The sequence below is a fragment of the Rhinatrema bivittatum genome, chromosome 3, assembly GCF_901001135.1.
Source record: "Rhinatrema bivittatum chromosome 3, aRhiBiv1.1, whole genome shotgun sequence".
Lineage (NCBI taxonomy): Eukaryota > Metazoa > Chordata > Amphibia > Gymnophiona > Rhinatrematidae > Rhinatrema > Rhinatrema bivittatum.
In genome coordinates this window covers 113,778,477-113,792,247 of record NC_042617.1, presented here as the reverse complement: position 1 = coordinate 113,792,247, position 13,771 = coordinate 113,778,477, and the positions used below count along the sequence as shown (strand labels likewise).

General features: G+C 44.7%; 1 protein-coding gene across 5 annotated transcripts in view; it reads left to right on the top strand.

Moving 5' to 3' along the window:
- Positions 1 to 3,752: 3,752 nt before the first annotated feature.
- ETAA1 (ETAA1 activator of ATR kinase) overlaps positions 3,753 to 13,771 on the top strand; it is a 77,577-nt gene continuing 67,558 nt past the window's right edge. The window contains exons 1-3 of one of the 5 annotated variants that reach the window (XM_029593605.1): positions 3,753 to 4,130; positions 6,764 to 6,901; positions 12,746 to 12,822. In XM_029593605.1, coding sequence (XP_029449465.1) covers positions 3,932 to 4,130; positions 6,764 to 6,901; positions 12,746 to 12,822 — 414 coding nt within the window. In that variant the 5' untranslated portion in view covers positions 3,753 to 3,931. Of the gene's footprint in view, positions 4,131 to 6,760; positions 6,902 to 12,745; positions 12,823 to 13,771 lie in introns of those variants that run through there. The other 4 variants (XM_029593606.1, XM_029593604.1, XM_029593607.1 and 1 more) reach the window with 4 other exon arrangements.

The following is a 13,771-nucleotide window of genomic DNA, read 5'->3' as shown; positions in this document are numbered from 1 at the left end:
CTTGACCCATTCCTCCCGAAACAGGGACAACCTCCGTCCAATCTGTGGGACGGAGGAATGGGCCAGTGTCCCTTCATTGTGAGATCTTGTTGGGGGTAAAACTATGAAGGGCCCCGGAACATTGAGGCCTTCTGCCCCAAAAGGAATGCGCCCATGACTGCGAATGGGATGCTGACTGTCGCTGTGCGAAAGAAAAACCCCTCCCCGCACGAAACCTGCGCTGACCACGGAAATGGCCCCTGAACGTGCCTGACGGGCGAAACAGTCTGGGCTTGTCCTCAGGAAGCTTATAAACTTTGTTGTCACCCAAGTCCTTAATAAGCTGTTCCAGCTCATCCCCAAAAAGCAATTTTCCCTTAAAGGGAAAGGAACCCAACCGGGATTTGGAGGAGGCATCTGCCGACCAGTTACGGAGCCATAAAAGTCGCCTTGCGGAAACCGCCGCTGACATCATGCGTGCAGAAGTGCGAGGAAGATCATATAAGGCGTCTGCTGTGTAGGCGACCGCCGACTCCATGCAGTTGGCCTGTTCTGCCTCCTCCGTAAGCAACTGCTGAACCCAACGGAGAGTGGCCCTCTGCATGAGACTGCTACAGACTGCGGCCCAGACGCCGAGCGCAGAAACCTCAAAAATGTGCTTCAGTAAAACCTCCAGCTTCCGATCCTGAAGATCCTTAAGCACCGTTCCGCCAGTCACAGGAATGGTGGTATGCTTAATTACAGCCGTGACCGCAGAATCTACCTTGGGAAGCTTGAGGTTTAAGGATTCGCTCGGCATGGGATACAGCTTCTCCATAGCCCTGCTGACTCTTACAGAAGCCTCTGGAAAATCCCATTCCCTGGAGATAATTTGAAATAACTTAGGGTGGAATGGGAAGGTTTGCGGTGGACCTCTAAGTCCCACTAACACAGAACCTCCGGGAGAGGAATCCGCCTCAGGTTGCGGAGCGGGAATCTCCAATTCCCGCAACACATGTGGAATCAAAGGATCCAGCTCATCCTTACTGAATAAGCGAAGGATCTGGGGATCATCCCCTTCCACCTGCACATGAGTGTCCACATCCCCGCCCATATCCAGGGCGCTGGTGTCCTGGGAAGGACCCGCAGACTCGAGAAAATCAGGTTCCGCTGCCGGGCGAGGAAGACGAGCCCCTGCCCTCCCCTGATCCGGTGCGGCTTGGAACGCTTAGAGAAGAGGGCAGGGGAATCCTCCCAATCCGTCTCAGCCTCTAAATAGGCTTTGGGGAAGATTTTATAATTTTGCGCGAGCGCGTACTTTTGTTCATGCACCAGGCGCGAACAAAAGTACGCTGGATTTTATAAGATACGCGCGTAGCTTATAAAATCCGGGGTCGGTGCGCGCAAGGGGGTGCACATTTGTGCAACCTACTCGCGCCGAGCCCAGCGCGTGCTGCCTGTTCCCTCCGAGGCCGCTCCGCTCCCTGCCTCCAGCTGCCCGCGAAGATAGACGCATCGCACAGGCGAAAGCGGCCCCTGTGCGTGCAATTGGCCGCTCAAGACGTGACGTCACATGCCGTGACGCCAAACGTCGTGACGTCACATCTTGAGCGGCCCAATTGCACGAACAGGGGCCGCTTTCGCCCGTGCAGGCGTCCATCTTCCCCAGCAGCTCCGGGAGGCAGGGGAGCCGCGGTCCGCCGATGTCCGTCTCCCGAGGGGGGCTGCAAAAAAAGTAAGTCGCTTCGTCGCTTTACACTGCCAGTCCTCTCTCCCCTCCTCCCAGAGCAAGGCTGCTTTTCGCGCCTTGCCTCGGGAGGAGGGGAGAGAGGACTGGCAATCCCGAGCGTAGGATTGCCCGTCCTCTCTCCCCTCTCTCTCTTTCAACTTTTTTTTCCGTTTTTTCAATTTTTTTCACTTTTGTTGCTTTGGGAGGAGGGGAGAGGACTAGGGCTGCCCTGAAGACCAGCACCCATGGACGCGGCCAGGGCAGGTGAGCGGGGGCTGCGGGAAAGTTTGCCGCCTACCCTTACCCCTGCCTCTAACGCAGGGGTAAGGGTAGGCGGTAAATTAGTAGGTTAAACGCACGGCAAAACGGCAGGGTAAAAAAGCGATAGTCGGGGCGCGCGTTACTGGATGGTAGGGAATAGCTAATTCGATCGTTTACATGTAATATACATGCTGCGTGCGGAAGGGGTTACCCGGGGATTTAAGGACGCGGTAAGAGTAGGTTAAAGGGGATTGTGGATCGCAGGAAGGGCTAACGCGGCTGGAAAGTGAGTAGAAAGCGGGTTAGGAGCGGGGTAAATGCGGCCGCACTTTACTGGATTGACCTGTCAGTTGGATCTACTCTTTGGGATCTGCCTGGTACCGCCTAGTGGTCTGGATTGGCCACTGTCAGAGACAGGATGTTGAGCTAGATGGATCTTTGGTGTGACCCAGTATGGCTAATTTTATGTTTTTATAATTTTAGGATCCAGGAGGACCAGGACCTGATATTATTTGGGGGCAGGATCAGAGGCTGACACAAAGGCGTTAGATTTTCTTACTTTTTGGACCAAGACTAGGTATTCAATCATTGACTCAATTCCATGACACATTAAAAGTGAGATGCACTAAGGACTTTCTTTCATTTTGTTTCTACAGTGCCCTTGCTAATTTAGCAACCTGTACTAAAACAGAGGGAAGCATTCTCTCCATCTCCTCCCTTTAATCAAGTAAGAGGCAATGATGGTTCTCCTACCACATACTATCTCTGACAGCTCTGTTTCCCTCTCAAAGATAAGCCCTGTGCCCAATTGCTGCTTAACATCCTTCCTGTTAGCACCAGAAAAGCAATCTTAGATAAATAAAAATTGCTATTTAGATTGTGTGATTAAGTCCCCATAGAATAAGATATGTATAAACAGATATTGTTATATTTGTGGTTTCAACCTACTTGAGATTACCAGCATTCTAAATTTATAGTCTTAACCCTTTTTCCCAATCTCTGAGAGCGCCACTTACTGTTTGGGTATTGGTATCCTTAAGAGACCTTTGTTTTTAGTTTATATTTTATTATTTGCCAGAACTGTATCCGTGTTTATTATAACAAGTACAAAAACATAAGAGATCAGTAGGAAAAATGACATTTTTCCAGGTAAACATAATTTTTGTACTTGTAATAGTTACATTTCCTGGTGAAATAAAATAAAAACTGAAAACAAAGGTCCGCAAGTATCCTAGGGGCAGGACCATTGCCAGGCTAGACACCAGGAGGGGAGGGAAGGAACCAACGACAGGCTCCCTTCCGAAGAGCAAACATAAAGGTTCTTATTTCCTCGGTTGTTGCATAAGAGCAGCAGTGGCACCCTCCTGGTCTCCTGCCCAGGCAGCACCCATCTTATCTTCCCCTTCTAATAGCCCTGTCTAAGGAAACAGGGAAAACCTCTTAACATCCATGAAACCCTATCTGCGAGGGATTCTTGTCACAATCTCTTTATAGTTTGAGAGCTGCACTACTTTTGTTTGCACCTGATGAAGGAGGTATATCCTCGGAAAGCTAGTCAAGCCATGTTTGAAGTTAGACGAAGAAAAAGGTATGTGTTTTGTTGAACTAAAGTAAAAAAGAAAAAAAAAGTAATCCGAGACTCTGCTGGCATACAAAGTCACTAGCATTCCGCTCCAAGAATTGTAGCCTGGCCGAGAATAATACCAACAGCTGAAACCACGCCCACCATCCCGCGCGCGCGGCCACTCAGCAGAGAACTCGCCTCCTACGTGCCTAAGAGTTCCGGCGGCCTTCAGCCTGCCAATCACACTTACTTCCGGCCTTCCCACCCACCAATCCGCTGGAGGGGGCTGCACCTTTCTGTAAAATGGCGGACTTTGCGAAGAGCAGTTCCTGAGAGCCGATTTGCTTTATAGCGGTGCACTGTTCTTGCATTGGAGAATGTGTAGCCGCCTGGGACCATGACTAGCAGACAGGAGCAGAATGAAGTCCCGGAGAAAAGTGGTTCCGGACGATGAGGCGAAAAGCCGCGATAGGGTCGACAGGAAGGCGACCCCGGTCCAAAGCAACCTCGGTGGCTGCAGCAAACTGAGCCGAGGGCTGCGGCCTAGGAAGGAGGCTCAACCGCTTCCTGCCTCGCCGGCTGTCCCTGCAGCCAGCGGCTCCTCGGGCGCAGCTCAGGGTGAGGCCTTGGACTCCAGCGCCGCGCTTAATGGGGCTTCACGCGATCTCCGAGTTCGCTTTTAAACCCATTTCTGATCGTAAAAGTCTGCCAAATATATGAGAATGACAGTCAGTTGCATTCATAAAGTGTATTTTCTGATCCAAAGCACCACATTCTTTTCAGCTTTGTTTACTATGGGAATTGAACTGTCTGCACCCGTAGGGAGTCAAATTTACACATTGGTGCAAGATCTGCATATTCCTTTCATACATCTTTTAGGCTTGATCGATATTATCTGGGAAACCATTGAGCTGCTTATCACAGACCTGCTGCTGCAGTTGTTGGGGACATATAAATTCACATGTTTTCAGAGCTCTACCTGCCCCTTATCTTGGTGCAAAAGTGACATTTTTCGCTTTTAAAAACTTCACTTTTGGGGTCCATCTCCGTGCAATATGGGAGAACCAGGTTTGATTTCACAGCTTTGTTTCTGATCCTCTTACTGAGCACAGCAAAGGATGCTCTAGAAATAGTATTCATTACCCCTGGGAGAGGTATGGGGATAGTCTGAAAAATCGGGCAATGTGGACACCTGCTTCGATACTATTTGTGCTGGGTTCCCTAGAGAATTGTGTGTAGCAAGTACCAGAGGGTTGCTGTAGCAAGTGGAACATAAGTTAAAAAAGAATAAAAGTTGTGTGGTAGCTTACTAATCCAATTAACTGCCAGCAAAGTAGCAGAAGGTATCTATCTGGGCCCAGACGTGTGCTGGCAGCCCCACAATCAAATTTTCAGGATATTCACAATGAATATACATGAGATCAATTTGCATCACTGTATACTCAGTACATGCAAATTTTTCATAGATATTCATTAGAGATATCTTGAAAAACCCAACTGGCTGTGAGGTTTGGGAAGCACCGATTTAAGACACAGTTTTCTCTCTTAACTCTTCAGATCTCCTTATAAGAACTACAATGTTGGTATCTATACTTCTGATTCAGTTATTTGTAAGTCATTCTGACACATGGACATCCACCCCTGCTAAATTTCAAAGACATTAAAAAAGTGTCCATTAATATATCTGAGGCAACTGAATGTGAAAATCTTTCAAAATGACAAGTACAGTAAAGGTCCAGTTTGGCTCATAATTTTGTTTCTCTTTGGTCAACAAAAAAAAATTCACATTTGTAGATGGGACGTTGAATAGAATATTTTACCTTTGAGAGAGCAATTTTGCTTTACTAAAAAAAAACCAAAAAACAGACTATCCTAGCATCCAGCTAAGTGCAAAACAGGACAGTTGTGATTCTGGCTGGATGCTGCTGTTTTAAAAAAAAAAATGCCTTCAGAATTGCACTAAGTTGCTGCACACCACTGTGCAGTAGCAGTTTATGATAAGGTTCATTCCACCAATCTAGTGATGGGGATGTAAAGTAGAAGCACCCAGAAATCTAAGAGGAGAATTATTTTTCATAGATTGACCAGCACTTTAAAAAAAGAAACATTCAGATAGAAAAGGCATTCCTGCCCACTGCAGCTGTCTTTTACAGTAGAAATTAACATTTTTATAGCTGCAACTATATTCTCATATTTGTCCTAAAAAGTAGCATTTTCCTCTCTATCTGAAAAGATATTGAGTGCATTTCACTATTACTGTCCAAAATTCATATTGCACTAAATAGCATTTTTCAGATATTGACATATGTGGAATCTAATAATGTATAATTGATTTTTCAAGATATTGTATCAAATTTGCCTTTCATTTGGCAATGCTAAGAAGAAAAAATGGGACTGGAAGTTGGATTACGTCTATTCACTGTGTCTTTTACCCACTTTACCTTCATTTCAGATTGAAACATTTTAAGAAATGGTTGCTAACATTTTGCAGCAGTTGTGGAAAATAGTCACCATCCACTGTCATAAAGCTTACAATCTAGTGTCTCTTCAGCATAATGTTATTTTATTATTTCACTTGAATAATGCTTTCATCTGTATAAATGCTATATACTTGCACCAACAGGGGCTAAATTTGTTACAATCCTAATTCCATTGGGAGAATTATTTCTTCAGGTTAACAGACTAGTTTATACAGCCTTAGCTAGAATTTAGACGTCATCAAGAATATTAGCTTTACTTTTGAGAAATTCCACATGAAATGCCCTTGATGAGCCATTAGTTTGGTGATGACTTTGGGAAGGATGCAGCTTTTGGTGGTCTTTGAAGGTCTCCCTTCCAAAGTACAGACCAGGCCCCAATGCTTATCTTCTGAGTTCTCATGTTATCAGGGCAATACTTTCTCTGCTGGAGTCCAAACAAGGAGTAGAGTGAAGCTCCTTTTCATATGATGGGATAGCAGACTTGGGTAGTATTAAAAGGAGCTGGGGTTAGTCGAAGAAGGCTTACCAAAAATATTTAAAAAGAACCTTAGGGTAAAAATATCAGAGGAAAGCAATATAGAAAACTTATTCTGAAAGCAAAAATACTATTTAGCTTTTTTCAGATTTCTATTGTGCTAGTAGATGTATGTAGCACAGGTTCTGTGTCTCGGAGGTACTGCAGCTATAACATGTCTAATACTTTTTCTCACAAAACAAATATTCCTGTGGACCACAGTTTGTAATTACCTGCCTCTTTTATTTACATAGTAGAACAATATTTATATAAGACTCCAAAGCGATATTCAAAAAGAAACCAGTGCTTGTCTGCCTTCAGCTCCCCTTCCAGTGATGCAGAACTGCAGGAGGAAATCTTTTGGGATCCACAGTCACCAACGCTGAATGTATTTGGTAACTTGTAACATTGTGCTGATCTATATAGCAGCAGTATTCAGATGCATAATTTACCTAAGGAATTGAATAGAAAATACAAGAAATTAAGATAATCTGAATTTGCAGAGCTCAATCTGTCATCTTTTTTGCTGTCAAATTGTAATTTTTTTATTATGCTTGGATTTGAACCGTCTTCAGCATGTTTCGGTTGACTCTGTTGTCCTTTGTCTTTAAGATTGACAGTTTTACAATTTTTCTTATTCCCCCTCCACCTGTCTGCAAACATGTATAAGGACCTTTTTTCAGCTTTCATTTTTATTTTTTCTGGGAGTATATCAGTGTTTCTTACAGAGAACAAAACTGGTGGAAAATCAGTGGGAAAAAAATGTCATTTCCTAGTGTGTAGCCAGATGGACTCAGGACCAATAGGTTATGCTCCCCTGCCAGCAGATGGAGACGGAGTCAGATTTCAAAGCGGACATCACTCTACATACACCCCTGCAGTGACCTCAGCCCTTCAGTATTTCTCTGTCTCCTGCAGATGGTGGACGTATTTCTCCCTATAGAGTTTGCTGTACTTTTTGGAAGTAGAAATTCTACATTTAAATTGGAGAAAAAATTGAGCCCCACACTCCTGCGGTGATAGCTAAAGGTCCCTCCCCCAGTTGAGAATTCCTGAGACGATTTCCGAGATCCCTCAGAGGTGTGCCATGGTCTGGTAGCCAGTTCCCGGCGTGGACTTTGCTGCTTAAGCAGCTGAAAGGCAACGGGTGCAGGAAGCCGAGCGCAGCGGTGACGGCCAAAGCCCTCTAACCCTGCAGCCGGAGACCGTCTCTGTACTCAGCCGATAAGTGCTGAGCCCAGGTAAATAAAAAAAAAAGATTTACCTCCCGATTCAGAGATGGAGGGGTTTTTGGTCAGACTTCGGTCTCTTTGCTCAGCATGCTGTACCGATGTCTTTCCCGATCCTGTTGGGGTAAGGGGAAGTGGGCTTCCGAGCGTATTGAGCGGCCCCTGGGTGGGTTAGGCCCTGCTTTAGGCTTGGTTGGCACATTGAAAGGTAGGCTGCGGCAGCGCCATCTTGCGTGTGGCTTTGTATGTGCCGTATTGCCCTCCATGCAATGTCGGTAGATGAAGGTCATCGGCTTTGTGCCTGCACCGCTCGCATAACATCGCGCACGTACATACGCACACAGTATTCCAAGCGTAAAATACAGGCAAAGCTGGGCACACGGTCTGTGCGTGTGCCTCACCACGTCCCGCCTAGGTGCCCAAAATCTGTGCGCATAAAATTTTAAGCGCGAGCTGACAGAGTGCACACTTACTGCTGCCAATGGCTTCGACGACCAAAAAACATAAGCACCTTTCTCTCTGCGCTGCTTGTCATATTAGGGCTTCACAGTCTGACCTGAATTCCAACTTATGTCAGCATTGTGAGGAAGCGTAGTGAGAGTTGAATAAAGTTTTTGACCCTTAATTCCTTGAAGGTCCAGTTAGTAGCTCTCTCCTGTTTCAGGGGCAAAGTGAACGGAACCCACCTGTCATTGCATTCGGACGTAGCCCGTTTTCTGAAAGGGGTGAAGCACCTCTGGTCACCCCTATGGTGGCCAGTTCCCTTGTGGAATCTTAATCTAGTATTGGAATTTTTGGCAGGACCCTCCTTTCGGCCTCTGCGCAGTCTTTCCTTGCGTTTATTAACCTTGAAAACGGTGTTCCTGATGGCGATGTGCTCGGCACGTCGAATCTCTGAACTGCAGGCATTGTCATATTGGGAAGTGTTTCTCTGGATGATTTCATACAGCTTCATACTGTTCCATCCTTCTTGCCCAAGCTAGACTCGGAGTTTCATTTGAATCAGTCCATTTCGTTGCCATCCCTGGATGTTGTGTACTAGCTCCTGAAGGAGGAGGAGTTAGCAATCTGTTGGGATCTGCTAGCAGGTTAGCAATCTGTTGGGATTTGCTATGCGGATGGGAGGAGCCAGCAAATGAGAATAGCAGTCTGATAGAATCCCCTCCCCAAAGGGGAGGAGTAGCAATCTGTAGTGAACTGCCTCCTATGGGTCTACTAAGGAATGGCAATATGTTATGATGTAGACTGCAGAGTTGGCAATCTATACCAGCGGAGTACTAGAGATGGTGCTCAGCTGGACAGAAAGTAGATAGGTGAATTCTTGGGCCGATGGCAGATGACAGCTCCCCCAGGAGGGAGTCCCGAGAGGGACCACCGTCTAGACTGGAGTATGGAGACAGACACAGATAGTTCTTTTATTAGATAGGTAGTATAACCACCAGAGGTGGCAGTAGTGAGCTGGTATGCCCGGCAGGGCTGAAGTTCCTCAGATACTAGAACTGCGATTCCCAGGTTGCTGAGCTGCAAAGAGACTGTAGATAGTGAATAGACAGGGTATGCAGATATACATAGCCAGTACTAGATGATAACTCACATAAGGTCTTGATAGCTCAGTAGCTGGAAAGGGTTAGGCCCTCGAGTGAGTACCTGGTTCCAGGGAAAGCTCTGAGAGAGCGGTGGTCACTCACAATAATCTGTATCTGGAATAGCTTCTAGTCAATAGAGAATCTTCAGAGTGTTCAGGAACATAGGCCCTCGAGGAGCGAGTACCAGTCCTATCTGTAATCGGAAATAGAGAAAGAGAATGAGGCCCCCGAGGAGCGGGTATCCCTGGTAGGTCCGCAGAGGCAAAATTGCAAGGGTGAAGCAGGTCCGATGGAAATCCTGCAAGCAATCCTTTGGATGCAAGTAGTCTTGGACAGCCGAAGCTAGTCCAATCGGAGTCCTTGCTAACTCGATCTGTTAGCAAAAGTAAAGACCTTTTATGTTGGAAGCGGATGATATCAATACAGGGGGTCGCCCCTGAGGTTCGCCCCCCTGCTGGTATATACTTCGGAGCATGCACGCGCCCTACGTCATCAGGAACATGGCAGATCCGCAGTGTCGAGCCAGCCCCGGGACGCCGGGGAGAAGCGGCATGGAGACGCCGCGGCATCAAGCTGTCCATCAGGCACGGAGGGAGTCGCCACACAGGTAGAGAAGGTGGAGCGAGGGCGAAAGCAGGCACGAACGCAACATTGGATAATCACAAGGATGCGGAAGAATACCGACTCCGTCATTTGAATGTCAGTAAACTTTTGACGTGGTATCTGGAAGTTTCAGAACAAATCTGTAAGATGGATCACCTGTTTGTCCGTCACTGTGGAAGGAAGCAAGACGAACCAGGTTCGCGGGCTACCATAGCTCGCTGGATTAAAGAGGTGGTCACGGGAGCCTATGTGAAGGCGGAAAAGCCATTACCTTCTCAGGTTAAAGCTCATTCCACTAGAGCTCAGGCAGTTTCATGGGCAGAAGCTAGCCTGCTGTCTCCCTTCGATATCTGCTGAGCAGCGATGTGGTCCTCCTTGCATACCTTTTCCAGGTTCTATCACCTGGACGTGCAGGCTCGAGAGGATGCAGTCTTTGCAAGGGCAGTGTTAATCGGACCGAGGGCAGCCTCCCGCCCTGACCAGCTTTTGTACATCCCATTGGTCCTGAGTCCATCTGGCTACACGCCAGGAAATGAAGAAATTAATTACCTGATAATTTTTTTTTTCCTTAGTGTAGACAGACAGATGGACTCAGCATCCTGCCCATGGCACCATTCTTGGGCAGCCGAGGAGTCACCCATGGAGTGGATATCGATTTCAAGAGATTACAGGTAAGCCAGTATCCAGTCCCTAGATCAGGGCATTTATATATTTTTACTGGGGTTCAGTGTTTATGATTGGTTGAGTACAGTTATCTGTTTTTAATCAAGTTTTTTCAAGAGTATGTCCACAGTGGCTTTTGAAGAGAATACTGAAGGGCTGAGGTCACTGCAGGGGTGTATGTAGGGTGACGTCAGCTTTGAAATCTAACTCTGTCTCCATCTGCTGGCAGGGGAGCATAACCCATTGGTCCAGAGTCTATCTGTCTACACTAAATAAAACGAAATTATCAGGTAAGTAATATCTCCATTTGTTTCCACTGATTTTTTCCTCATTGATGGTTGTTATAAGAAACTGATAAATACCTGGGAGAAATAAAAATTGAAAACAAAAGTCTCTAAACATACACAAACACTGAACTAGTGTTGTTCTGTCTTTGAAAATGTGTTGTTTTTATTACATTTTCTGCCTTGTGGCTTACTGTGTTTACTTTTCTCTTTTCTGTTATCTGTCTTACTTGATAGGTAGTTCAGTATTTTTTTTGTTTACATTTTAACTTTTGGAACTGCTTATGCAGGTTTCAAGTGACATACGCAGTCTAATGAGAACATATAATAAAATGCCAAATATCTTCATCTCAACCATAATAAAATAAGTTGTTAAAAAAAAAAATCAGCAAAAGAAAGGAATTAACAATCTGGCTACCCAAAAACTAAAAAAAGTTAATGCCCATCTGAATGATAAATCATTTAGCAGATGTAGTGTATTTAGCAATTTATTCCACTGTATGGGAATAGTAGAAGGAAAAGCCCACATTTTCTGGCCCTGTGTTAATGATGAGTTCACTCAATGGTTTTACCTGTTTACCAATGGGTGCTGTAGAAGTAAAAAAAAAAAAAAAAAAAAAATCATCTCTGGACTTGAGATGTGTACTGTTAAGTATTAAAGTTCCAGAGTGGTATCTAGTTATTCTTGCAGAGTTAAAAATCAGTGCATTCCACATCTCACCTTAGTTAAAATAAAACTTATGACAGCACACGTGGCATAATAGAGTTGTTACTGAAAACCTGTTTCTGCCACATGTTGTGAGCCTTGGCCAAGTCACTTTATCTCCCATTGCCTCATGTAGTCACTTAGATTGTGAGTTGCCTGGTGCAGGAATTTGTGCTTGTATTTAGGGCACTATATAAATGTGGAAATAATAAAGATCTGTTGTTCTGAGCCCCATCCTGTCTCATCTTTTGTCGTGGTCGTCCTACATAGGAGGCCCTCTCAGTCATATCATGTCTATCAATCAGGCCCATACAGTAAACCGCGTGGGAGAGCCGGCGCGCCGAGGTGAACGCCCGCTATGTAACGCGCCCAGGCACCTCTCCTGGCCGCGCAATTCTGTATTTAAATTAGGGCCTGCGCTAATAAGGAGGTGTTAGGGACACTAGTGCGTCCCTAGCGACTCCTTATTGGCGGAAGCAGCAGCTGTCAGCGTGTTTGACAGCCGACGCTTAATTTTACTGGCATCAGTTGTTGAACCCACTGACAGCCATGGGTTCGGAACATGGACGCTGGCAAAATTGAGCGTCCGTTTTCCAACCCGTGGGCTGCGGGCAGATTTTTTTTTTTAATTTTTGGGGCCTCCGACTTAATATCGCTATGATATTAAGTCAGTGGGTGTACAGAAAAGCAGTTTTTTCTGCTTTTCTGTACACTTGCCCGGTGCTGTCTGAAATTAACTCCTGCCTGTGGCAGGAGTTAATTTCTGAAAGTAAAATGTGTGGCTTGGCCGCACATTTTGCTTTCTGTATTGCGGGTGAATACCTAATAGGCTCATCAACATGCATTTGCATGTGATGAGTGCTATTAGTTTCGGGGGTTGGCCGCACGTTTCCACGCGCTATTATTACCCCTTACTCTATAAGGAGTAATAATAGCGCGTCAAAAACGCGCATCCAAATGGGGACTAACGGTGCCCTCGGCTGAGCGCACCATTCTATATTGGCCTGAATATTTTTAAAATCACAATTGAATTCAATAATGCTGAAAAAAGTATGCCTGCAATACCTCATAGGTTTGTCAGTAAAATCTCTATATGCAAACTTAAGGCATGTGAAATGCTTTATTACTTAGTTATAGCAGCTTACTTTTTTTTTTTTCCACTTCCCAGGAAACGAGAAAAGAAAACGGATTGGCAGTACATGTACCGTTGAAATTTCAGAGATTGTTAATCGTATTCCTCCTCAGGTAAATACCACACTTGTGCAGAAAACAGAGCCTGATACTTATCCAACAATAAAAGCATTAATTTATACAACTCCCGGGGGCATAACTGAAATTTACACCTGATGGCCGTTTCTACTCCATTATATGACTCCAAACACGAAAGTGACGAAGTGTTACATAGTTTATATTGAACTTGGACTAAAAAGGCAAATTTTATGGAGTTAACAAATGGACCATTAGCACTACAGTCTTGCTTTTAAAACCCACAAAGCATCTCTATATTAGAAGCTTGAGTTATTTAGGAATTACTTTTCATGACTTTTTTTTTTTTTTTTTAATTATGAGTTTTGATAAAAATGCAATGCTATTGTGGAATGGAAAGTGAGTGAATGGACTCTGCCTTTTTTTTTTTTTTTTTTTTTACTAGTTTAGATAGGTCAAATCCCATTTTATTGGTGTTCTTTTCTATAAATTGTCACTATGCTAACAATTATGTTATGTAGCCAAGAAGCCCTTGGGCTTTTTCTTTTTTTTAGTTGTTAATCAATGGAAAGAACAAAAGAGATGACAGTTTTTTATAATGTAATTGATGGGAGTATTATACAATTAAACCTACTAATTTCAAATGTGCAGATTTTCAGTAGCCTGAAAAACAAGCACACATCACAGATCAGTTTTTCTGTGGTTAGTGAATGAAGAGGGTTTAAAATACAAAAAATTCCTTTTTAGGTCGATGGTTAAGTTCATATTTTGTTTGTATGATTACGCTTGACTGCAGGTGATAATGTTTGTTGTGAATTTGTTCTGACAAGGTATACCAGTTGTTAAAAAATAAATTGGATTTTTTAAATTTCAGTAGCGAACCCATTAAAAACATAAGATTTGCCATAATGGATCAAACCAAAGTTCCATCAAGCATAGTATCCTCCATGTCACAAGCACCTGGCAGGATCCCAAGGAGTAGATAGAG